General features: G+C 39.2%; 1 protein-coding gene across 3 annotated transcripts; it reads right to left on the bottom strand.

Moving 5' to 3' along the window:
- LOC119537737 (tripartite motif-containing protein 5-like) lies at positions 1–26,295 on the bottom strand. 3 transcript variants are annotated; one of them, XM_037840276.1, is made up of 8 exons: positions 26,251–26,295; positions 16,941–17,424; positions 16,256–16,351; positions 15,402–15,632; positions 3,819–3,841; positions 2,474–2,574; positions 2,153–2,179; positions 1–1,893 (listed from the first exon to the last, which is right to left on the bottom strand). In XM_037840276.1, exons 2-8 carry the CDS (start codon positions 17,361–17,363, stop codon positions 1,298–1,300), a joined length of 1,497 nt encoding a protein of 498 aa, XP_037696204.1. In that variant the 5' UTR covers positions 17,364–17,424; positions 26,251–26,295; the 3' UTR covers positions 1–1,297. The 3 variants fall into 3 exon arrangements, 1 of the variants encoding a protein (XP_037696204.1); XR_005217456.1 differs by lacking the exon at positions 1–1,893 and having other exon boundaries at positions 2,154–2,179; positions 3,819–5,392; XR_005217457.1 differs by lacking the exon at positions 1–1,893 and having other exon boundaries at positions 2,154–2,179; positions 3,819–5,329.
- Between the last annotated feature and the right edge of the window lie 1,278 nt (positions 26,296–27,573).

Below are 27,573 nucleotides of genomic sequence, written 5' to 3'. Positions count from 1 at the left end.
TGAATAGCAAATCAACTTTTAATATAATCAGATTAAGGTCCACATGGCTAGGAAGATTAAGAAGAAAGATTGTTTTACAAAGCTGAAGTATTTATTTTACAATTAGATAATATTTTTACAAAAACTGATTCTTTAATCAAGTTATTCTATTACTTAAAACAAAGTAAGGTAGTAATTTTGAAAATAAACTAATATGTCTTCTTAAAATCAGTTGTTTCAAGTCATAGAGAAGGGGAGTCAGAAAAAAATCAATACACACCACTATGGATTAGTGTTAGCATGCTAGGAAATAGCAGAACTTATTAAAAACAATGTATTACTTAATTTTCGCAATACTCCATTGGGTAAGTTTCATTATACTATTTACAAATAAGAAAGTGAATCCCATAGAATTTAGTTTACCTCATAAGGGCTAGTATGTAGCAAGATCTGAATTAGGATAAAAACTGTTAATCAAAGAAGACTTGGAGTAATCTTGACAGTTATCTGGGACCTGAAAAATGAGACTTCAGTAGATCCTTGTCTAGTTCCCCTGAAGGTACAAACCTGTTCTATGGGACAGCTTACATTTTTTCAGTAAAAAGTAGAACAAATAATTATTAAGTCAAGACACTTAGATAGTTGCTTTACATTTAATAATAGTGAGTTCCTCACAATGATTTCAGTTGTTAGTTAACAGTTTTTAGCCCAAAATGATTTTAAGAAAGTAAGCACAGTCACTTAAATATCTTATTGCAGGTTACACTGCTGGTATGTGGGGAGGAAGGACTTGAATTCAGACAGTCTGGACACAAACCTAGACTCGTGGTTTATATGATTTATATTATTTTCTCCCTAACTCCTTGGTAAGTGTGGGCATCAAGGGTAAACTGACACACCCCTAAGGACTCATTTTTTAGCAAGCGACTCTTACGCAAGGTCTTAGCTAACAGACAAGGTGTTGAAAAGCTTTGCCTCAACTTCTCAGGCCAGTAGCAGAGAGAATGAGGGAGTAAAGTGTTGGCAGAGGGTGTTACCCCAATGCTGGCCTTTTTTTATTTTCCAGAGGGAATCAGTCATTTTTTCCTTGGGAATATAAAAAATTATGAATTAGGCTTCTCTCCTAATGCTAACAAGATATTGGAAGAATAAGACATGAGGCAAATTGTACACCCTATTGATAACTGAAGGGCCTTCAAAAGGAAAGAAGAGAAAGAGCAAGGAAAAGATGGTCAGGATGGTGAAAATGAACTGGGTATGAGAGATGTACTCCAGGACGAGGCACAGCGCACAGAAGTGAGCTAGGGCATAAGAAAGTTTACAAATTTGGTGAACACAGGGACATGGGACCTCTACAAGTTGTAATATTGAAATATGGATAAACAGTGTTAGAAAAGTGACAATTAGAGAATTTATAGATGAGAAACCCATGGTTTGTGGCATTGAAAAATGACACAGTTTTAGCTTCACAGTCTAGGAAAACTCCGATACGATGGGGACGAACAGCCAAGGACAGGGTGAAGAGGGAGGGATTTGAGGAAGAAGAATCCAGAAAAGCTGTATACCGATTCTGCGCCTGTAAACCTATAACCCAGTAGCCATATTGAGGATGATATGTGGGGTAATCATTTTCTTCATAAACTTCGTATTGTTGAAAACCAAAGTTTGGAAGGGCTTCGATATGTCTTCCACAGAATACCCCCAAGACCCAGGTAACTTTCTGGGACACATCTACCTCCCAGTAATGTTTCCCTGAGGTAATCGGGTGAGACCCCATAAGGTCAACAGTGATGTCCTCACTGGTGGAATAGAAATTTTGTTCTCTCATCCAATTAGGTGCATATCTCACTTGTCTCCGATCCTCAGAAAGGACAATATTTGAATTAGGCTTGATTGGCTCCAGCGTCATGTGAACTGTAGGAAAATTACAGAGCATGTGAAGGATATTAAGGAGTTTTATTTGTTGACATTTTGATAAGGATTTTGAGATAATTTGAGAAGGAGCCAAGAAGAACTTTGCTCAGGGGTCATAGGGAGAGAGGAACACTGGAGAAACATTATGTATATGTGTGATAGAAGGGGGGACATTAAAGCATGAGGCCTACTAGAGAAGATAAAATTCTGAAAAGTGATGAAAACAGGGTGGTTTGAAGATACAGTGATTTTTCCTTACCCCAGTAGCACTGGGCGTCATTCAGCTCTGAAACGACAAAAAGATTCCATAATATTAAATTCACACTAAAGAGTCAGTCCTGAAATCTATTTCCTCTCCAAACTGAGCAAGAAGAGCAGACTGTAGTGAAGTGGTGAATCAGAGAATAAACCAGACTTCTGACCATTCCCATAAATATGACTATATCACCAGCACACGATATCCCTTCATTTCTGACTCCCCTCATCTCCTCTATCCTCAACAAGAACCTGCACCCTCTTCCTATTTAGCCCCTACCCCACAAGAATCCCACAGCCACACCCTTCCCCTGATTCTCCTCACCTCCTCTTACTCGTAGCAGCTCACTCAGATCTGGTGCTCGGAATACACTCCTTTGTTTGTTTTGAAAAGTTACTGGCTTCTTCAGGGTCAAACTCTCACTCCTAGGGATGACAAAATTTGACCACCATACCTCTGAACTGGTGTCCCTCCAACACCACTGGGTTCCTCTCTTTATACCCCATTGATGCACTTGAACCATTTTCCCTTAAGACAGTGAGAGGGGAGAAGTGAACCTCCTGACACTGGACCCAGAAGATATGTGCTCATATCCACCTTCCCATTTACCCTCTGATTGACCTTGGGAAAGTCTTGAGCTCTCAGAAGCAGTTTCTTTCTTCTAAAATAAATTAATTATCCATTACCACTCTAACTCCTAGAAATCATTTGGAATTAAATGAAATAATGGATTTACAAGAAAAATGTTGGTACCTATAAAAACAAAAGGATGTGTAGAAAAGTCACTGCCATGGATGGGTTTGCAGGAAGAAAGTGAGTTTGCCCAACCTGAACTGGGGGCAGGTGGGTGGTTTGAGACATATTAAGTGTGGGAATCCTATTTGGAGAAGCCCAGGAGTCTTCAAAGTCTGTTTCCCCAGTAGGAAGGCCTCAGAATAACATCTGAGATTTCATGTCCTCTGGGAAAAAGTTACAAACACATGGTAAAGAAGAAGTTATGAACACCAGAGTAACACAAACCTGAATGTCACGTGCTTTAAAGGGCTTGATGCTGCCAGGTAGATGTGCAATTTTAGACACAGATGCCACCTTTCTATACATGCTTCTAACATATGTGAACCAAGATGGATCAATTGTTGTACTAGGGCCAAAATATTTTTCCCTGAGATATGAGTCTGTGGAAATCTAAGAAGAATCATATAGAAAGTTCTGGCCTCTTCTATTCCCAGGGAAGAAATATAAATAAAAAAGGAGTTGTCCCTATGGAAAATTCTGTGGACTTGGCAGATGAAAAGGACAGGACACCCCCTCCCAACCCCACGATAAGGCAAGCACCTATGAAATATGAACACCAATGCTGGATGAAGAAGGCACACCATAAAATTTATGACATCACAGAGGTCTGGTGTTGCAACATTTCATTCCTAATACCCCTACTGGCCCCAGTGATGGGACCTCCCCAAACCTAATTCCTTACCATGAATCTGGTCCATTCTCAATAGTTACAGAAACACTTACACACTGATTTGTGACCAGAAACTTAAGGCAAAATGACATCCGAATTTTCCTGCCCTGAAAGATTTTTCATTTTAATGATCACCGGGTAACTCTCATGGATACAAACTACTTTGCACAACACTAAAGGTCCACTCTGTTCTTCTATACTTACCTTTTAATGATGCCATTCACATCCTAGGGAAAAGAGAGAAAACATGAGTCAAGGATGGATAGACCCTCTCCCCAGTTACAAAGCTTCATTACATCCCCACGACCAACCCCTGATGTGGTTGGAATAAAGAGATGATCCCAGAGTGAGGGCAAAAAAGTAAACACAAGACCCAGACCAATAATGACTGAAGATTCACGTGAGGTTGTCAGTTCCCTAAAAGGTAGAAGCAGCTTTGAATCTTGTGGAAGTACAATAAGAGGCTTCCAGAATGGACATGGGATATATTTACAAGGAAGAGGCCCATATTTTTTTTCTCCCAAATGCATATGGTTCACCATGAACTGATTTGAATAATTCACTCTTCTTTCGTTTATTCAAATGTATGTAAAGTGATACACTATTATTTGCCAAACATTATCCCAGGCTTTGGATAAGCCAAGATGAGCAATTAATACAGTCCTCAAGAAGTTTACATTATTTTTGTAGAGATACAAAGAAATAAGTATATTAACGTGTTTCACAAGTCTCTCTCTTCTTATTCTATACACTAACTATAAGTGACCTCATCCCCTCCCTTAAATTCAATATACATATATGTGCTATCAACTTCCAACTGTATTTTTAGTCGTATTTTTCTTTCAAATGCAGGTTAATATATTCATTAGTGATGAAGCCACAGGAACCAGCAACTTAAGTTGTCTAATACATAACTTACTATTAAACAACCACATTGTCTGCTCTTTTATATCTCATGTCCATAATGCTACCGATATCCACTAGGACATTTTCCTGAAAACTAAAATATCGTGACCTAAATTCCAGTCTCTACCAAGCCAATAAGTCCACATCCATAACTTCTTTCAGCCATGTGTTCTTCTTCCTTATCATAGAAGCTGCTCATTTGTCTGAGCCGATATCTACCAGTATATTTAGTCTCCTTTACTCCAGCCTTTTGCTCTTCCGTGTCACCAAAGACTAGGCCAACAATTGGGTCTATAGATACAAAAATGGTTTTACTCTCTGTAGTTGGCCTTTTTGGTTGTATAGGACATGAACCAAATAAAGATGGATTATGTAGAGAAAAGGATTTACAGTGGGAGTTATGACTTTAGTCACAGCTAAGTTTTGAAGCTACGAGCTGGTCTTCAGGATCTGCTCTATGCCCCTCTCCAAATTCTGTTTATTCCCTGCCTGTTGACTTCATATTCAGACAAAATGTGAAGGAAACTTGAGTATCTTGATATAATTTCCAGCAGAAAGGAGGCCTTCCAAGTTGTAACAATAAAAAAATATGAGGCCTGCTTGGCATTGAAACAAAATGGATCAGGTACTTATCTTAAAGGAACCACTGTGTTCGTGAAAATACAGGAATTGCAAATATTAACTTAACTAGGATTCAGTGATAAATCCATCCTTCATGCTACTGAGTTTCTTGGTCACACCCAACTCCATGGGCCAAGGTGAGGTGTGGATGGTTGTTCATCAATTAAAGGTAAATTCATGTGTTGTTACTAAAAGAAGGACATGGATGTTGGGTTTGCATTAACTCTACTTTCAGGCAGAAGACCTGGAGTCTTTTAAGGGAGAAAAGAGCACTGTTAGCAAAGTTGCATTTGTTTTAAAAGAACAATTTTGATTGAAACGTCTATCTTACATGTCCTTTGCAAAAGCAAAATGATATAGCCACACACCAAGACTTTAAATTTTCAAGCCTTATTAAAAACAAAGTTCAAGTCCCAGTATAAAACCAGTGACTGTATAAGAGGCGCTTTATTCCTTCCTTTCATTAACAGCATCCCAACTCCAAGTAATTGTTTTAAAATTCTTTAGCATGATTTCTATTTCAAGTGCCCATATGCCATTTCAGGGAAACTACTTCATCAAGGCCTTATCCAATCTAGGAGAGGAACAATTTTAAAACTCTAGAGTACTGTAACCTTAAAAAAAGGCTAAGAAACTCCTCTGAATATCACAGCCCAGGAGCAGGCTCACTAAAAAACCTGAAATATAATCATACAATTATAAATGTTTTCCCTCCCCAGTACTCACTACCACATTGACAAGGCCCCAGTATAACAATTGTGCATCACAACTGAGAGTGCTACAAGACCCAGACTCTATTCAAGAAGGCATTCGGAAAGCAATCCAAAGACAGTGGGGGAAGACAAAAAACAAGGACCCCATAGGGAATTGAAATCTTCCAGCAAGGAAAAAAATTTTGTTTTTAAATTCATACTAAGGCATATTTACCTCAGTTCCTATAATCTGGTACATCATAACTAACTTTCAAGAAAATTTGCAAGTCATGCTAAGAGGCAAAAACACAGCACCATCTAAATAGATAAAGCAAGTACAGAATGATAATCAGATGTCATAGAGATTCTGGAGGCATCTAATTTTAAGTAACTATGATTAATAGGCTAGAGCTTTAATGGGAAAAGCAGACAACATGAAATAACAGATGGGTAGTATAGGCAGAGACATGAAATTCTGAGAAAGAATCAAAATGCAATGCTGGAAACCAAGTCACTATAAAAAAAAATGAAGAATACCTTTGATGGGATCATCATTAGACTGCACACAATTGAGGAAAGAGCAGTGAGCTGGAAGATATGTCCATAGAAACTTCTAACACTACAATGCAGAGAGATAAAGTGAATCAAAAGTTTAGAGCACAACATACAAAAGCTGTTAGACAATAACAAATGGTATGTAAAATGTGTAAAGGATATATCAGAAGGAGATGATAGAGAGAAAGGAGCAGAAGAAATATTTGAAGTGGTAATGACTGAGAACTCTCCAAAAGTAAAGACAGACAAGAAACCAGATATCTAAAAAGCTCAGAGAACATCAAGCAGGAAAAATCCCAGTAAATCTACACACATGCATATCATATTCAACAGAAAATGACAAAGACCAAGAGAAAATTTTGAAAGAAGCCAGGGGATGGGGATAAGGAACCTCTCCTGTAGAGGAATAAGGATAATAATTATATTAGGCTTTTCTTCAGAAACCTGCAAGGAACTAGAGAGTAGAATGAAATATTTAAAATGTTGAAAAGAAAAAATCAACAACAACAACAACAACAAAACACCAAACTAGAATTCTGTACTCAGCAAAAGTATCCTCCTAAAATGAAGGGGAGGGAAAAATATAATCCAAGCAAACCCGAGTCTATGGTTAACAGTAACATTATAATATGCTTCCCTTATATGTAACAAAGGCAATATACAAAAGCTAAATGTCTGTGAGAGGGGGATGCAAGGGTATGGGATTCTTGGTAGTGGTGTTATTGTCTGACATTATTATTATATTGTATTGTATGATATTTTAATATTTTTAACCTTTTTTATTAATCTTTAAAAATTTTTTTGAAGTAATGAATACATTCAAGTGCTGATTGTGGTGAGGAGTGCATGACTATATGATGATACTGTGAACAATTCATTGTACACTGTGGATGATTGTATGGTAAGTGAATATATCTCAATAAAATTGCAGGGAAAAATATAAACAGAGGGATACAAGTGCGGGAGAAAACATGGAGAGAGGGATGTACCTATTTACTGATGACAGAGAAGTAGAATGCAGTAGCCTATCTGGAGGGCAGTGTGGTGGTTCCACAAGAAGCTTAGTATGTAGGTACCATAAGGTCCTGCAACCTCATTATGGGGTATATACTTAGAGGTTCTGAGAGCAAGGACACGAATGGACATTTGCACACTGGTGTTTATGGAGGCAGTATTCACAATTTGCAATGGATGGAGGTGGCCTAAGGGTACGTTGACTGATGAACAGAATGATGAACTGTGGTGTATGCATACAATCAAAAATTGAGGAGCTGCAAGAAGGAATGAAGCTGTGAGACATGCAAGTAGGTGAATGAATCTTGAGGACAGCATTTTGAGTGAAGTACACCAGACATGAAAAGACAAGCATTATAATGCCTCACTAATATGGACTAACTACAATGTGTAAACTCTGAGAATTGAATCTTAGAGCACAGCTTATCAGAGGAATGCTTACTGTAATGGTTCCTAGATTGTAAGCTCTTACAGCAGCCACATCTATTCCTGATCTATTCCTAATGTTTATCTCTAAACTATGAGATGCTGAGCATTTTGTGTATAACCTGGTCAGTCTCTGGAACTTTGGGTATCTGTGTGAAACCTGAAACTCAGAGCTAGAGCTTGGCAGCTATGAATGTCAGTATTACCTCATACAGCAATGGTTCAAAAAGCTAACAAAGAGCTCAGACATCAATTAGCGATAAGAATGAAGTGGATCTGGTTAGGACTAAGGCAAATCAGACCAAAGGGTAAAGGATGATATTGACCATGTTTTAAAACTTCAACTTCTGTGTGAGACCAAGGGAAGAGATGTTTATTTGGTGAAGGATCTATATTTTCTGTAGCACACTAAATAATTTAACTTGTATGGTCAGTTTATTCAAACACCATAATTAAATGGAACTTTGAATGTGAAGTGAGATCTGGTCGGATTGTACAAGTTAGTGTGAAATTCCAATACATCCCAAAGTAATTTGGGCAAAGAATGAGAATATATGTGCAGGGACCCCTGAGGAACTGGGGAAAAATGCAGAAATGTTGGACTTCCCCACCTGGGTTGTTACTGGTGCTCTTGCAAACATTGAAGACTGACAGTTTGGTAGAATGAGCCCTCTATCTTGGGGCATGCCCTTGTGAAGCTTGTTACTGCAAAGGAGAGGCTAAGCCTACTTACAGTTGTGCCTGAGTCACCCCCAGAGAGCCTCTTTTGTTGCTCAGATGTGGTATCTCTCTCTTAGCCAACACTGCAGGTAAACTCACTGCCCTCCCTCCTATGTGGGACATGACTCCTGGGGGTATAAATCTCCATGGTAACATGGGACATGACTTCTAGGGATGAGCCTGGACATGGCATCATGGAATTAGGAAAACCTTGACCAAAAGGGGGAAGTAAAATGAAACAAAGTTTCAGTGACTAAGAGATTTCAAATGGCAGTGAGAGGTCACTCTGGAGGGCATTCTTATGTGCTATATAGATATCCCTTTTAAGTTTTTGGTGTATTGGAATAGTTAGAAGGAAATACCTGAAACTGCAGAACTGCAGCCCAGTAGCCTTGACTCTTGAAGATGATTGCATAACTATGTAGCTTACAGGATTGACTATGTGATTGTGAAAACCTCATGGATCACACACCCTTTGTCCAGTGTATGGACAGATGATTAGAAAACAGGGGACAAAAACTAAATGAAAAATGGGTGGGGTGGGATGGAATGTTTTGGGTGTTCTTATTTACATTTATTTTTATTTTTTATTTTTTGGGGTAAGAAAAATGTCCAAAAGTTGGTTTTGGTGATGAATGCACAACTATATGATGCTACTGTGAATAGCTGACTGTACACTGTGGATGACTGTAGGGTATGTGAATATATCTCAATAAAACTGTATTTTTGAAAAATGGAGGGGAAATCTCGACTTTCTCAGACAAACAAAATATGAGGGAATTTGTTGCCAGTATACCAGCAGTGCAAGAAATGTTAAAGGAAGCTCTTCAGAGATAAGGAAAATTATATAGGTTCTAAACATAGATCTATGTGAAGTAAGGAGAATCATTAGAGAGGAAATAATGGAAGGTAAAATAAAAACTTTTATTTATTCACAATTGATATAATAAATAATTGTTCAAAGTAATAACAACAACCATGTAATAGAAGATTAAAATTTATAGATAAGTGAAATGAATGACAGAAATGTTATGAGGGACAGGACAAAGTGAGAACACTCTTGTATAAGGTATTTATACTACCAAAGATGTGGTACAGTTTTATTTGAAAGTGGGTTGAGAACAGCGTTTTAAATGTATTTTCCACCCTCTAAGACAACAAGCAAATTTTTTTAAAGATGTAACTGATATGCTGAGAAAGAAGAGGAAATGGAATGATATGAAATTGTCAATTAAAACTGGGACAGAAGAAAAACAGGGAAGACAAAAACAAAGAATAAATGCAATCAATGAATGGAAAATAGTTACAAATATGGGAGATATTAAGTCAACTATATCTATAATCCCTTAAATGTGAGTGGTGTAAATATAACAACAAAAAGACAGAAATTTATAGAGTGAATAAAAAAAGCAAGACTCAACTGTATATTATCTACAAGAAACCCACTTTAAATATAAAGACACTGACAGATTAATAGTAAAAGAATGGAGAATGATATACAATGCTAAAGTGAGTGAAAGAAAACAAGAGTAGCTATATTAATTTCAGGTAAACCAGACTTCAGAAAGAGGAGAATTATTAGGGATAGAGAGAAGCATGATGTAATGAAAAAAGAGTTAATTCTCCAAGAAAACATAATAATCCTTAACGTATGCACCTAATCACAGAGCATCGAGGTAAGTGAGGCAAAAAAATATGATAGAATGCAAGGAAAATTAGGTAAATCCACTTTATAGTTGGAGACCCCAACACATCTCTACCAGTAAATTGACACATCCAGGAGGCAGAAAATCAGTAAGGATACAGTTGCAACATCAATCAAGTGGATTTAATTGACATTTAGAGAATTCTTCATCCCACATCAGTAGAATACACTTTCTTCTCAAATTTACGTGGAACATTCATCAAGATAGACCACGTTCTGGGCAATGAAACACACCTTAACTCATTTAAAACAATAGAAAGCATGCAAAGTATGCTCTCAGACCACAATGGAATTAAGCTAGAAATCAATAACAAAATGACAGCTGGAAAATTCCAAAATACTTGGAGATTAAGATTAAACAACACACTTCTAAATAACACATGGGTACAAAAGAAGTCTCAAGAGAAATTTAAAGACATTTTGAACTAAATGAAAATGAAAATATGACTTGCCAAATTTGTGGATGTAGCCAACACAGTATTTAGGGTGAAATTTATAGCATGGAATGCACATAATAGAAATTAATATCTAAATTCAATAATCTAAGCCCCCACCTTAGGATACTAGATAAGGAAGAACAGTATAAACCTAAAGCAAGCAGAACAAAATAAATAATTAAAATTATAGTAGAAAAGAATTAAATAGAGAATAGAGAAACAATGGAGGAAATCAACAAAACTAAAAAGTTGGTTCTTTGAAAAGATCAATAAAATCGGTCAACCTCTAGCCAGACTATCCAAAAAACTGAGGGAAGATAAGAATTACTAATATCATAAATGAAATATAGGGCATCAATACTAATCTCATGGATGTTAAAGGGATAGTAATGTCCATGAACAACTATATGCCCACAAATTTGATAAATTAGATGAAATGGACCAATTCCTTGAAAGATACAATATTTTGTAATTCACACAAACAGAAATAGATAATCTGAATAGGCCTATACCTATTAAAGAAATTGAATAAGCAATAAATAACCTTCCAAAATAAAGCACCAGGCCTAAATTGTTTCACTGGTGAATTCTGTCAAGCATTTAAGGAATTAATTAAACCAATTCTCTACAATTTCTTCCAGAAAAGGGAATCAGAGGAAATACTTCCTAACTCATTCTATGAGACCAGCATTATCCTAATAACATAACCAGTTAAAAACATTACAAGAAAGAAAAAGAAGAGACCAATATCTCTCATGTAAAAATCCTCAACAAAATATTAGCAAATCAAATTCAACAATATATAAAAGAACTACACTCCAGGTAGGATTTATTCCAGGTATGCAAGATTCATCAGCATTTAAAAATCAGTTTAGGTAAGCCATCATATCAATGGGTAAATGAAGAAATATCATATGAACATATCAATAGATGAGAAAAAGCATCTAATAAATTCAACTCCCACTCATGTTAAAAACTCTCAACAAACTAGGAATAGTAGGTAACTTTTTCAATAATAAAGAACATCTCAAAAACCTACAGCTATCAAATTGCATGGTGAAAAATCGGATGCTTTCTCTAAGATTGGGAACAAGGCAAAACTGTCCCCTTTCATCAGTCCTATTTACTAGAAATATTAGCTGCTGCAATAAGACAAGAAATGGAAATTAAAGATGTACATATGGAAAAAGACAACATAAAACTGTCTTTCTTCACAAATGGCATGATTGTCTACCTTGAAAATCCCAAAGAATTGTCAAAAACACTCCAAGAAATAATAAGTGATTATAGCAAGGTTGCAGGATTCAAGGTTAATATGCAAAAGTCACATGCTTTCCTATATGGCAGCAATGAACAATTGGAATTCCACATGTCATTTATATTAGCACCATAAAAAATAATTATGAAAGAATACAACAAAATATTTACAAGATCTATTTGAGGAAAACCACAAAACTCTGGTGAAGGAAATCAAAGAAAATCTAAATAAATTGAGAGACCATCCATGCGCATGCATAGGAAGACTCAATATTGTTAAGACATCAATTTTGATCCATAGATTCAAAACAATTCCAATCAAAATCCCAGAAAATTATTTACAGACATGAAAAAAATACCCATTCTAAAGTTTATTTGGAGAGGAAAAGAAAAACCAGAATAGCCAACACAATACTAAAGAAGAACAAGAAAGTCAAAACTGATGCTTCCCAATATTAAGATGTACCATAAAACTTAATCAAGACAGTGTGGTATTGACAGAAAGAAGAAACAAATAGACCAATGAAACAATGAGGAACCTGGAAATAGATCCAGACAAAAACAGTCAAGTGATCTATCACAAAGAAGCTAAGGTGATTCAGTGGATAAAGGATAGTTTTTTCAACAAATGATATGGGACAACTGGACAGCCATACACACAAGAATGAATGTAGATACAGACCTTATGCCTTTCGCAAAAATTAACTCAAAACATATCTAAATGTAAATCAGACCTACATGTAAAACACAAAATGATAAAACTTCCAGAAGATAATATAGGTGAAAATCTAGGTGAACTTGGATTTGGCAGTGAGTTTTTAGATATAATGACAAAAGCACATTCTATGACACACACATATATATATATATATCTCATAGACTTTATCTGCTCTGAGACACTGTAAGGAGAATGAAAAGACAAGCTGCAGACTAGTAGAAATTATTTGCAAACACATATCTGATAAAGGACTTGTGTTCAGAATATACCAACAACACAAACATCAACAGTAAGAAAACAAACAACCCAGTCAAAAAATGGGCACAAGATCTGAACAGATATCTCACTAAAGATACACAGGTGGCAAATAAGAATATGAAAAGATGCTCAATTAGGGCATTGAAAATTAAAACAATGAGATGCCACTACACACCTACTAGAATGGATAAAACCCGCCACACTGATAATACTAAATGCTGTCAAGAATGGAAGCAACAGGAACACTCATTCATTGCTAATAGAAATACAAAATGGTACAGCTGCTTTAGAGGAAGCTTGACAGCTTCTTATGAAACTAAACATAGTCTTATCATATATTCCAGAGATCAAACTCCTAGGTATTTACCCAAATCAATTAAAAACTTCTGTCCACACAAAAGCAGGCAGAAAACTGTTTATGACAGCTTTATTCAGTACTGCCCAGAACTGAAAGTAACCAGCTGTTTCCCAATAGGTGAAGGGATAAACAATCTACATCAGTACCATGGAACATTATTCAGTGATAAAATACATGTACTACTAAGCCATGAGAAGACATGGAGGAACCTTAACTGCACACTGTTAAATATAAGAAGTGAGTCTGAAAAGGCTACCTACTGAATGATTCTAACTATATGACATTCTGGAAAAGGCAAACCTATGGAGAGATCTAAAAGATCAGTGATTGACAGAGTCATGGGTGGAAAAAGAGAGAGATTAAAAAAACACTTTCAAAATTGTACATTTTAAATACATGTAGTTTATGTCAATTATACTTTGTGAAAGGGGTTAAAAATGAAAATAGGCCTTCAATGGGCCTGGGCCTCAAGGTCATTATTAGCTTTCCAGATGACTGACAAACAACAGCTTTTAGAACATCTGCCTTAACACACACACACAAAAGACAAAAGGCAAAGGGGGCTAAAACAGAGCTTTAAAATACACAAAGCAAAAATGAAAGAATTAGATGGAGAAATAGACAATTAAACAATAATAGTTGAAGATTATGATAACTCACTCTTAATAATGAATAGAATAACCAGTACAAAAACCATCAAGGATATAGAAGACAGAGACAACACTATCAACCAACTTGACCTAAGTAACATCTATATTCCTCCCAATAAATTACATTCTTTTCAAATGCACATACAATATTTTCCTGGACACACAATATGCTAGGCCATACAACAAGCTTCAAATCATTTAAATGTATTGAAATAATACAACATTTATTCTCTGATAGCACTGGAATTAAGTTTGAAATCCACAGCAGAATTTGAGAAATCTTGAATTATTTTGAAATTAAGCAACACACTTTCAAATAACCCAATGGTTAATAAGGACATCATAGTGGAAATTAAGAAATATTTTGGTTTAAATGAAAATGAAACTCCAACAGTCAAAATGCCTGGAATGTAGTTAAAGCAATACAGTTATACCATTAAACAACTATCACAGAAAAGAAGTCTCAAATTAGTACTCTAAGCTTCCATTTTAAGAAACCAGAAAAAGAACAACAAAACAAATCAAAGCAAAATATGTATGTGTGTATATATATATATATATATATAAAATATATTATACATATATATATGAAATAATAAAAGGGACAACAGAAATAAATGATGTAGAAAGATTCAGATAAAATCAATGAAATCAAAAAGTTAGTTCTTTGAAAAAATCAAAAATTTAGTAAGCATTAACTAAACTGACCAAGAAAAACAAGACAAGAGGAATATTACCAAAATCAGGAAGGAAGGAGAAGACATTACTATGGGTGTTACAGAACTTAAAGCTATTTGAAAGGAATATTCTGATCCTCTTTCTAGCCAACAAATTAGACAATTTAAATGAAATGAGCAAATGTCTACCAAGATACACATTACCAAAAACTGACTCGAGAAGAAATAAAAATCTAAAGAAACAAGTAAAGCAATTAAAATTGTTAAACTTTTTTGGAAAAGAAAAACCAAGATTAAGTTGGTTTCACTAGTGAATTCTACTAAATATTTAAAGAAGAAATAATACTAATCCCTCACAAATATTTTCCAGAAAATCCACGAGGAGAAAAATTCTACCTCATTCTTTAAGTACAAAAAGAAAAACACAATAACACTTCTTACAACCCAAAGTGTATGTATTTGCCTAAGCCAAGTTAAGAGGTGCCTGACAAATGCTCAACACCAGATCATAGGTAACAGGGGCCTGTAGAATATTACTGGGTACAATGGAGCTTCTCTCCAAGGGCAAATTCTTGTGTTGCACTTTATAAGTTAATAAAAATGAAATTTTTCCTTGCTGTTCATGCATTCAATTATTCCTTTAACCTTTGAAATAGATGCAGAGAAGGGCCATTGCAGGGCCAAAGAAACCTTAGTGTCACCATTAGAATGAGTCCAGCAACAAATAAGAGAAGAAAACTAAATCTTCCTTTTTCCCTGGTCTCAGATGCAGAGGCTCCTTCCCAAGTCTTACCTGTAGCAGCTCCATTCTTGACCCCTGCAACCGATGCTCCACATCTGAGATGAGCTCCCTCACAAACTGGCTCTGCTGAACCATCTCATTCTCAGACTCTGCCAGCTTATCCAGAACTTCCTTTTCCTCTCTTTTCAGATTTTGCAGCTCCTTCTGCTCCTCTCTTTGCAGGATATCTATCAATTTAGTAAATTCTGCCTGGATATGTTGATCGTCATCCTTTATCTGCTTCTTCAGGGATAAGAAGAGAGAGAGCCAGTCAGTCTATCAGGCAGAAGGCTCAGTTTTCAATGGGCTGGGAGCCAGGAAGGGAAGTATTTGCTCTGGGGAGTTCTCACAGGAAGGGACTTAGCAGCAGGGGAGCACTTCTTGGGGAAGCTGTTTTCTTCCTATTATTTTCTTTTTCTCACATTCCAAACCAATGGCCTCCAGTCTGCCTCATTGGGCTCCATTCTGACACAAAATGGGATTCCTGGGTGAGGCTTGGTTGGCAGGCAGCTGTCCAGGACACTCATGCCTTCCAGCTTTACTCTCCACCACCTCCCGCCTTTATCCTCTGCTCAATATTGAACCCTGAGGAAAGAATCCTGGACCACCCAGGATCAAACACCATCACAGGAATAGAGCACAGGACTTACCAGCCTATGGAGCCCCTCGATAAATTCACCCCCAAAATAACATTTGTGACATATTCATTTTCCAGCTTCCAGCCCCCATCAGGGAAGGGATTAAGAAGAGGACGAATCAGATTATGTCTAGACCTATTAACCATCAGGGAACAAAGAGGAAGTGGCCTCCTTATGACTAGGACCCAAGGTACTGCCCCGACTCCCCCAGGAACAGTCCCCTCTTGCCTTCCAGAGAGCTGTCTCTTGTCTGATGTCTGCTTCAAACTTGTCTGCTTCCTGCCATTTCTTCCTCAGCAGCCCCAGGACCACCTGGAGCTTCTCCTGAGAGAAAGGAATCACATCAGAGTCAAATTATGAGCTTTCTTAGCACCCAGATAGAGGATAAATTAGGGCAAATTCAGGTTAATCTCAGAAGATAAGAAATTACAGAAATCATGACAGGCAATTAGAATCTTTGACTTGGAAGAAAACTTGAGGAGGTGAATATTTTCTTCAGGTCCCAGGCAATAAATTCACCCTTCTCTTGTCAACAGTAGTAGCCTGATTCTATCTTGTCCTAAAGAGGAACCTGATCCTGCAGTAAGGAACATCCTTTCCTCTCACACCACCAAGCTCTCCAGTTGCCCTCTTGCTCAGGGGGACAATCTTGGGTACTAAATCTCCACCAATTCCAGACAAAGTACAAAATCATCTATGCCTGGCCCAAACTCTGTACTCTAGGCTTATCCTTTATTTAAATGGGTAAAATGCACAGAAATATCCTTCAGGCCTTGGAAGATGAACATAGGGTATAGAGAGAGATCACAGGCCTCAGTATTATGGTGACAAAATAATTAAATTAGGATGCAAAATAGCAATTTCCCATCAGATACCACTTTCTGCCCTGTCTCCCTCTATCTTGGCCTCCCACCTGGAACATCTGGGCAGCCTCCTCCACAAGGAATGTTTTATGACGACGGTGCTCCTGAGACCGCTCACAAAGCCAGCAAATGATCATTCCATCCTCCTTACAGAAGAGCTGGAGTTTTTCTCCATGGCGTGCACAAAGAGTGAACTCTGGCTCCTTCCTCGGGCCCAGTGACACCTCCCTGAGTTTCTCCACTATGTTGGCCAGATGCCGATTGGGCCGGAGGTTCCCAGGCTGGTAGCTGCTTCGGCACACAGGACAGCTGTTTGCTCCTTCTTGGCTGATATCTGATTGCTTGCTGTTCCCTGTGATGCAGGCTTGGCAGAAGCTGTGGCCACAGTCTGTGCTCACGGGTTCTGTCAGGAAGTCCAGGCAGATGGGGCAGGTCACCTCCTCCTGTATGTCTACCAGGAATTCTGCAGCCATAATGGCTACTGCCCAGCTCCTGTCTGTCCTGATTTCTGAGGCTCCTCTTGCTCATAAACTCCTGCATGATTGGGATGATTAAAGGGGAGAGGGTAAGAAAGATAAGAATAAAAAGGATACTGATTGTGCAGAAATCAAGAATGTGGCAAGACCAAAATACTGAAAGATAGAAAATAAGAGAGAGAGAAATAAGTAAAGGAGTTTCATGGCTGAGTAAAAGAGCTTTCCATAGTAATTTCAAATGCCTTCTTCCTAGCTCATATCACATGACAAATTTCATCCTTTTCTACAAGGATTGTTATTTTCCTTTACTCTTACAGGACAGAAGGAAACCCTGATGCCCTTTCTATTAAGAAATGTGTGTGACCCACCATGTATCCTTCTTTTTCTTTTCCACAACCAAAACATATACTCAATGTAAAAAGCACCAAATGCACTGTTACCTCAGGACTTTTGCACTTGCTCTTCTCACAGCATGGAATGATTATCCCCTGATACCATCATGACTTACTCTTACACTTCAGTCCCTCTTTGCTTGTCCTTTCATATTCTCCCCTCACACGTCTCCTGTCAGAAGGGCCTGTTCTAACTACCTTATCTACAGCATTACCGGTTTTATTATACGCCCTACATTTTCAATGACTTCTCTCATTATTATTATTACAGAATGCATGACAATACATGTGTACATGAAAAGAGTAAACTGTTCATCAATGTGGAAAGAGAGACGGTAAGTGACTCATGAACATCATTTATTTTCAATATTTAGAGCTGGGATAAACTGAATGTATTCAGGATCCTCCTTCAGACATCTGTCTCCTACCACACACAGTTAAACAAACACAAACAGAGGCAAATGCACAAGCCCAATTAATAATCAAATATATGGGGGTATGGAAATGGATATATCCAGGCCAGCTGGAAGGTTCTGGGGAGTTTTCTGTTTGTAGATGGCAGGATTTCACCTTGTCTGGGAAATAAGCCAAGGACATTGACAGGAGCCCAAAAATGTGTGTGTATATGGATGGTAGGGAAAGGAGGTATTAGGATCACACATGTCAGAGACCTAAGAAATAGAAACAAAGATGAGACAGCTGCTGGTCTTTGGAGAGAAGTCTCAAAATATAAGGTGATGTCATTCAACAAATTATCCTTGAAGATAGTTTATATGCTAGGAACTAGACTCTAATCCCAAAATATAAATTTGAGTTTAAACAGAGGGTTTAAATCATTATGTACACAACAGTCACCTGAACAGTCAACAAAATTAAATAATCAGTCATATATGTACAAAAGAGCAGATGTGGCAAACACTACCAGACAGTCGTGTGTGTTACGGGGAAATCAAATAATGGGGCAGTTAAGGAGTTATTCAAGAATTCCAATTTGAAAATGTAAAGGCTGAACTGAAAGGTGAAGAATGTGAAGGAAATAAGAGATAAGAAAGAGGAAGAATGTTTTAGCTAGAAGAAATTGCATATATAAATGCCCTGAACAGGGAAGGCGCAGCATCTTCTGTGAGTGCCTTGGGTGCGGAGAGTGGCTAGGCCTCTGGTACCACATGAGACAACAGTGTCCAGATGGAACACTTCTCAAATGATGTAAAAGTGATGGCCTCCTTCCTAAGAGGAAGGAGACATTATCAGGGTATTCCAATCAGAGGAGAGTGAGGAGTAATCAGGTCTGCACCTGAGTTGTGAAAGGTAAGAGGGATGCAAGGTAGGGCCTGGGAGATCACTGAGAACACATGCACAGTTGTCCAAGGAGAGATTATGGAGGTTGCCGGAAAAATTAATGGAAGAAATGGAGAGAAACAGATGAGGGTGAGAGAGATAAATTCCAGTAAAAGTGGCAGGATTGGGAATTAGATTGGATTTGTGGGAACAAAAGGTTAACATGAGGTTTGAGTCCTTTCTTCCTGGAGAGAGCACACTGGCTTACTCTTGTATTTTTTTTTTTCCTGGAAACTTACTGAGTTAATATAAAGTGGAATGTCATCAGCTCTGCTAGGCAACATTACTTATGGTAAAAATTGCCTTGATAGAGCCTAAACCTACTTAAAATTGTGCCTAAGAGTCTCCCCCAGAGAACTTCTTTTGTTGCTCAGATGTGGCCTCTCTCTCTAAGCCCACTCAGCAGGTAAATTCACTGCCTGCCCCCTACATGGGACATGACTCCCAGGGGAGTAAATCTCCCTGGCAACATGGGACATGACTTCCAGAAAGAAGCCAGGACCTAGCCTGGTGGGATTGAGAAAGTCTTCTTGACCAAAAGGGGGATGCAAAATGAGAAGAAATAGTTTCAGTGGCTGAGAGATTCCAAATGGAGTCGAGAGGTCACTCTGGTGGACATTCTTATGCACTATATAGATAACACCTCTTAGGCTTTGATGTATTGGAATAGCTAGAAGTGAATACCTGAAACTACCAAACTCCAACCCAGCAGTCTGGACTCCTGAAGACAACTATATAATAATGTAGATTACAAGGGGTGACAGTGTGATTGTGAAGACCTTGTGGATCACACCCCCTTTATCTAGTGTATGGATGAGTGGAGGAATGGGGATAAAAACTAAAGGACAAATGGGGTGGGATGGGGGGATGATTTGGGTGTTCTTTTTTCACTTTTATTTTTTATTCTTGTTCTGGTTCTTTCTGATGTAAGGAAAATGTTCAGAGATAGATTGTGGCGATGAACGCATAACTATGTTATCATACTGTGGACAGTGGATTGTATATCATGGATGATTGTATGGTGTGTGAATGTATTTCAATAAAACTGAATTTAATAAAAAAATAAATAAATAAAAATAATAATAAAAAAATTTCAATGGCAAAGAGATTTCAAATAGAGTCAAGACATCATTCTGGAGGGTATTCTTATGCACTATATAAATACCCCTTTATAGTTTTTAGCATATTGGAAAAACTAGAAGGAAATACCTGAAACTGTCAAACAGCAACCCAGTAGCCCTGATTCTTGAAGACAATTGTAATAACTATGTAGCTTATACTGTGTGACCATGTGATTGTGAAAAACTTGTGGCTCACACTCCCTTTATCCAGTGTATGGACAGATGAGTAGAAAAGTGGGGAGAAAAATTAAATGAAAAATAAGGTGTGTGGGGGGAATGGGATGTTTTCAGTGTTCTTTTTACTTATTTTTACTTATTTTTATTTTTTGTTTTTGGAGTAATGAAAATGTTCAAAAATTGATTGTGGTGATGAATGCACAACCATATGATACTGTGAACAACTGATTGTACACTTTGGATGACTGTATGGTATGTGAATGTGTCTCAATAAAAACTGAATTTAAAAAAAAATTGCCTTGATGGGTAAAGTACATTTGGATAGGGAAGACTGTGAATAGACTTTCAGTGCCAACTGGTAAGCACAGACCTCAGCTTCCAAAAGAGGGTTATGACTTTTGTAACCAAATGTCACCCTTGCTGGTCCCTGGAAGCTGTGTCTCTGGGATCTTAGTTCTTACCTATGGAGCACTAGCCTTACCTAAGCTATGGTAGTTTCCCACACATCTGCCTAGTCAAATTTCTTACAAAGCTGTGTCAGGGGAGAGGTAAAGTACCTCCTGTATCACTGTAAGAACCCTCACTGAGTGCTCATGAGCAGCCATGCTACCCAGATCTGTCTCTTGTCCTGTTTACCCTGCTAGGCTAAGCAACCCTGGCCAATTTATGCCCTTTTAGGTCACATTGGCAGGAATGGTAATGCAAAACTGAAACTACTGCTGGTGGTCCATCAGAGGGGATAGCACAGAGTGGTAACACAGTGATGCTGACTGTCAGAACCTATACTCAATACAGGCAAGGAATTGTAAAGCAAAAAAGAAGGAAGATATCAGCAGATATGAATGTATTGATGGTTGCCAAGGTTTTGTGGTGAAAGATGAAATACCAAAAAAAATCTTTCCCTTGCTCTACTTAGGGAGGGCAGGGGTAGTTATGAAGCCTACAGGGGGATAAATTTAGACCCAGGAAAAACTGTCCACTCATCTCATCACTCAAGGAGTGAACCTGATGAGAAAAAAGGCTGAAGGTGGGCTGGAGGGTGCATCCAATTGTTCAGATAGTGACAATCAGGCAAAAGCCACATGCAGAGAGCTCATGGCTGCAGGTACTATGGGCAGATCAGACTCAGATGGCTGGCAAGGTCAGTGTTTTTCATGTGAAAATGTCCACACTATTTATGATCCAAGCTGTGAGCCAACCATGCGAGTGGGGCCTCCCATTATCTCTCATTCCATTCAGTATCCACCCATTGCTAAGAACATGGGCTGTGTTTATCTCATGTCCACAGTGCGGCTAATAGGAGCTGATGTCAAAGTAGCTGCCACCACAAAGGTCACAAAAGGGGGGATTTGTAGAAGTCCAGAACCCCCACACATGGGGAGTGACTCCACCACTGCCTAAGCAGTGACCCAAAAGCCCCACAGCAGTTTTTGAAAGACAGACAAGGGAAGTTCAGTGGAATCTGCAGGTCGCTGGCTGCATTAGCCCAAGGTGATTGCAGCCTGCACTTGGGTCTTCTCTTGGCATGTAGGCTAACGAGGATGCAACTCAAAATGTTCCAGAAGTGACAGCTGAAGACAAGCAGTAAAGACAATAAAAGACAAAAAGTAGGTTTGGTAAAGGTCCAACCATAAGGATATAGATTTTTGTCTTCTGTGACTAGGGTAAAACTGTGTTTCCAGACATTATGAAGCCCCAATTTACAGACCATATATGGGCAAAAGTCTCACTTCCTTAATAGACTGGGGAAATGAAATCACAATAAATTTCATACTGGAGAGTTTCATCTAGTGCTATTCAATGTATACTCTCTATAAACCAGCACAATAAACACTGAGGTATAAAATAGCAAAACAATTCTAAAACCTTGTGATAAGTTGCCTGACAGAGGGTACTGTGTGTGTTCAGAAGACAGATGCCTCACACTGACTTATGATCAGGAGGGGCATGGGCTAGATGTTACAGAAGTGATAATACACCAAGTCAACACTGATGTAATATGACTGTTCAGGTGAGGGGAAGTCCAGAGAAGAGCTTTGTCTGATGTCTTCCTTATAGCTGTGTCAGCCTGCTGTGCAGCTGCACCTTCCTCCATGGGAAGGCAGGGGGCGTTAAACACAGCATCCTGTTTCAACTCCCATCTCTCAGGGGTCTCAGAACCTTGTAATCATGCCACTTCTTCTCACACCTTTACATATCATTAACACCAATCAATGTATAAGGTAGTAAAAGTACCACTCGACATTCTTCGTAAGTGTTCTTGCTTCTGATCTCTCAGTCCAGCTTGGTTTCTGGGTGGCAGATATGAGCCAAGAAGAAGGATGAACAAGGTGAGGGAATTTTAAGGAACTGGAGAAGCTCCCTGAGTCTGCCTTGGGGCTGTAGTAGGAGGAGTGAACAGAGAAGAGGCTGCAGCATACTGGGCAGCCATCATTCCATTAAGATTTCTAAATTCAGACAGGCCAGGGTACAAATAATTTATGTGGAGAGGCATGCAGAAAACTGAATTATTAGATAAGAGGCAATAAGCTATCAGGCTTCAAAGTTTTTGTCCCTATTGCCCTCCTCTGTGTATCTGTCTCCTCCCAGAGTACTCCAGGCCTGACTCTCCACTCTCCTGGGCCCTGTGTACAACTGACCCAGAAGCCTGGGCCAGGGCCCTTGGAGTCTTCATAGGTTCCCTAAAATTCTCTCACTAGGAATTCAGAAGAATTCTTGCACAGAACTAGGCTCCCTCCTAGCTGTGAGGCTTCTGCCAGTTTCACCTGAATTAGAATATTGAATGGTATGAGTGGCAGGAAACAGGGACATCAGGGTGTCCTGGTGTCCTCCTGTCCCTTAGATCTGAAGCATCCCACTGGGCTTCCTCTATGTTCATCAGGCTAGAGTCTTCCAAGCACCCCTGGAACTCTCACAACAGAAAGTATGTGTATGTGCTGAATACACAGTTCCTGACCACTTCTTCCATAAGCTTCTGCCATGAGTTAAACCAATTAAAGCTCACCTTCCTTGCAATGAATCTTTGCATTGACACCACTGAAATCCTCTCCACTGATGACAGACAGACAGACAGGGAAACTGCATGCTCCCCTTCAGGAGCATGGTAGAAATGTAGGAGTGTTCCGAGTAGGATGAGGACTAACTAGATCCTGAGCCTCCTTTATCTCACTGGATTCGGGTTGTCTATACAGAGGTATCTGGTACCTGTACAGATCAGTTGAGTAAAATGAAGATGTCTCCACAAAGCAGGCAGCAGTAGGAGGTGCAGGAAATCAGTCCCGTGTGGGGTTGAGCCAACATCCTTTAAACTTCCCCTGGGTCAAGAGCTACCAAGAGGGAAAGTAGGGCCTGTTCTTGGCATCCAGAGACCTGAGAACTCAGAAACATTGCAACTCCTCCCCATGCCACCCAGAGCTCACTCTGCAGCTGCCCCCCCGAGGCCAAGGCTAAATCTGGTCCTGAATGACTGACCTTCTCTCCAAGGGCTCCAGCTTTCTGGTCAACACATTTCAAAGAAACCATTTTGTAACGCACGTCCATGTTAATAAAGCTACCCCTAGTCTCCCCACCTTCTCTCACAGAAAATCCTGTGGGTGCTCTTCTAATTGGTTCCCTGCCACTGAATCTTTTATTCCAGGAAGAGCCCCCACTGATCACCCTGACAATATCACGGGCCTGCTGCAGTCTGCGTTCATCGCTGTGCACACACCATCAGTCAGGGTGAGTTTGTAAAATAAACATCAATCTCATCACTCCTCTGCTCAAAGCCATGTCCTCCAAAGCGAAGCCTGTCTTTGCAATCATCTAATTACGTCCACATGGCCCATTCTCTCCCACTGCCTCCTGCATCTGACCCCACCCCCTACTCCATGCCCCGCACACTGCTCTGGAAACTACACCGGCCTCCCCCAAGGTTCTGACTGCTCCAGACAAAACCCCACCTGAGAACCTTTAAATCCATTTTCTTTGAAGACTCCACTCAAAATCACCTTCTTACAATGAGACTCAATCTGAAATCTATTTAAGATTGCAAAACCCTTTGCAACTAGAACCTTAATTCAGCCCTTTTGTTTTGTTGTTTGCTGTTTTAATTTTATCTCATTGCCATTACCACCATTTTACATTCTATATTAATTACTTATTGTTTAATTTCTCTCTACCTCTGTTCCAGAATGTAATCTCTTATTGTATTTTGAAAGGATGTTGTGTTGGTTTGAATCTATTATGCTCCTCACAAAAGCCATGTTCTTTTAATCCAGTCTTGTGGGTGCAGACTTATTAGGGGTGAGATCTTTTGATTAGGTTGTTTCCATGAAAGTGTGACCCCATCCATTCAAGGTGGGTCTTGATTAGTTTCCTAGAGTCCTTAAGAGCTCAAGAGATGACTCAGACCCAGACTTTTGGAGACGCAGTCAGAAATACCCCCAGAAAATGCTAAGCAAGGACTCACAGAAATAGCTAGAACCTGGAGAGAGCCAAGGGAAGCCAAGAGATGAAATCCAGAGTTTGCCCTGGAGAAGTTAAGATAGGACCCACAGATGCTTAAAGAGAAAGACGCTGGAATCAGAAACTGAAAGCAACACAACCCAGGAGCAAGGAACCAGCAGATGCCAGCCACGCGCCTTCCCAGCCAACAGAGCTGTTCTGGACACCATCAGCCTTTCCCTCAGAGAAGCTTTAGCAAACCAGAACAGATTTTAAGTACAATTTGGTCACCTCAGCAGCATGCTTTTTCCCTTACAAAGTTAAACTTTACAGAAACTTTAACAAAATAAATGAATCTGTTTCTTTCAATGTATTGGACCTTGTTCAAGCCCCTGAGGAGACAATCAATGTCCAGCATATATGGACCTGGTCCTGGTGCAAAGCACAGACTCAAGGGGAAGCAGTTGCCTTGACCTCTGAAAAGGTGGAGGAAAGTAAAGGACACATCAGAATATAATACAACACCAGGATCAAGGTACAAAGTGCTCAAGGGTGAAATAAAGGCTGTTTTTTTTTTTTCTGAGATATTACCAACTCCTTTCCCTAGGTCTGAGGAAGGGAAACAGCAAGGAATTGAGGTACTAAGCAGTGCAAAGCGTGCCTAAAATGAAGAACAAACTCTAATGCAGAGGAGAAACCAAGGGTCATGCCAGCCTCCTGAGGTACGAGGGAGCCAGAGCACTCAGGGAAGAGCAAGTTCCCTGCGTCCAGACATTCTGAGGGAGAAGTGACCACAGGAGAGGCTGCAGAAATGGGCAGTGGTCAGTTCTTCCAGGCTGCCGCCCCGAGCAGGCTAAGTGGCTTCAAGTTTGTGAGGAAGGCTGTGAATAGCGGCACAGAGATAGATGGTCAAGAGGGAATGAAAGGATCCATTTCTCGAGCAACTGATCCTGGCCGAGCCCCTGAGACACTGTTCCCTCCCATGTGGAGTCAGAGGGCTCCCTTTCCTGCTGGCTGTCAGCAGAGCTGGGGCTTTCACAAACAGGAAACAGGAAAGCCGTCTCACAGGCTTCTCTGGAGACGAAGGGGGAAGGGACTTTCTGCCTCTGAAAAGGGAGGATTATGGTTCCCCCTGGCAAGATGCAAAAATCAAACTATAGAACTAATGGTCTGTCCAAGAAACAAAAAGGCCCTTCACTTCTCCATAAGCTTCTTTTAAGGCTGCCCCTCCCCCAGATCGAGGCTGCCCTTTTGTCTGCACTCACGGCAGCAGCCTGCAAGCTGGCTCTTTCCCTTCAGCACAGCTTCTGGACAATAAATTAACTCACCTGAGCACATACAGTGTTTTCATCCTGAATTCTCTTATCTGTGCCCCCCGCAAACCTCCCAGAAGTCAGGACATGGGGGCAAATGTGGTCAGGAATCACTCACCAGAACCAACAGCCTGATCTCCGCAGAAGACTTCCCCAAGATTTGCTAAAGAGAAATGAAAGTTAAATTCTCAGTGACAAGCAGGAAATTGAAAGAGAAACTTGTGAACCAATGAGAGCTTGCCATTTAGGGGTGCTGGAAGAGGTAATGCTTTCTGCTTCCTGGCCCAGCTAGGTGGGGACTGCATTCTTATCCCTTTCCCAATTATTCTCAGGCCCCAATTATATCCCTAAGATGTCCAACCTCCCCTCAGGTTCAGGGTTCCATCTTTCCCCCAAATCTCCATCCTATCTTCTAAGAGGTGTTTGGTTAACATTTTCAAAGCTAGTTATTTTTAATGAGGACAGCATATTTGAATAAGAAGAAACTGAGTTACAATTATAGCATCCCCACAGCCTTGTCTGAACACTCAGGATGTCAATTCGATCCTCTAAGTATTAGTTGAGCTTATCCTATATTCAGGCTCTGTACCAGTCACTGGGGATAAAATGATCAAGAAAGACTTGGTATCTGACCTCTTATAACACTGAATCTGATGGAGGAAATAATCAGTTATAAAGCTCTGTGTAATTTGGGCTAATATTTGGGTAGCATAAGCAGTTGTCAGTGTGAATGGGAAAGTAAGTAATAAAGCATCTTTGGTTTGTGAGTTTTTGAGTAAATTTGTCCAAATATCATGGTATTTTAGGAGTCCATTTTTTGAAAAGCAATTTCTGCTTCTTATCAAAGCAAGCCAGAAGAGGAAGGCTTTCCTGGACAAGGAGAGGGACAACTGTGTTGCTGTCCTGTTCCAGCAACTAATGAAGCAGATGATAAAGAAATGTTAATAGTTGGTACTATTCAAGAGTAATTTTTTTATTTAGTTATGCTCATAGTTTCCTAGCTTTTCCCCCTTTATCTCCTTTTGGTAATTTTATACCATCATTCAAAAAGTAGAATTGAAAGGTTTTACATTTACTACAAATACTGTTGTGCCCTATTGTCCATCTGTTCCTTTTCTGACTGCGTGTGTCCCATGGTCCAGCTACAAGATGATAGAGCAACCGTAGCTTGGGTCCGTGGCTGACACATATCACACATTAAACAGTGAGATATGAAAGGTGAATGAGAAACCAACTTTAGGGGATTCAAAGCATAGATAATTTTGTGTTTTTTGTTACCCACAGAATAATAAACTAATCTTCACTTATAAACTTTTTTTTTTTTTTTTTAATCACTTATAACTATGAGGCAGGAACTGGTAACTTTACTTGCATAACTGAGCCATATTGTCATTTTCACTTTCTTGAGGATAAGTGAAGCTTGTTCTACCAACTAAGAAAC

The sequence above is a fragment of the Choloepus didactylus genome, chromosome 6 (assembly GCF_015220235.1).
Source record: "Choloepus didactylus isolate mChoDid1 chromosome 6, mChoDid1.pri, whole genome shotgun sequence".
Taxonomy (NCBI): domain Eukaryota; kingdom Metazoa; phylum Chordata; class Mammalia; order Pilosa; family Megalonychidae; genus Choloepus; species Choloepus didactylus.
The sequence above is the reverse complement of the archived record's forward strand: the minus strand, read 5'-3'. Positions and strand labels throughout refer to the sequence as shown.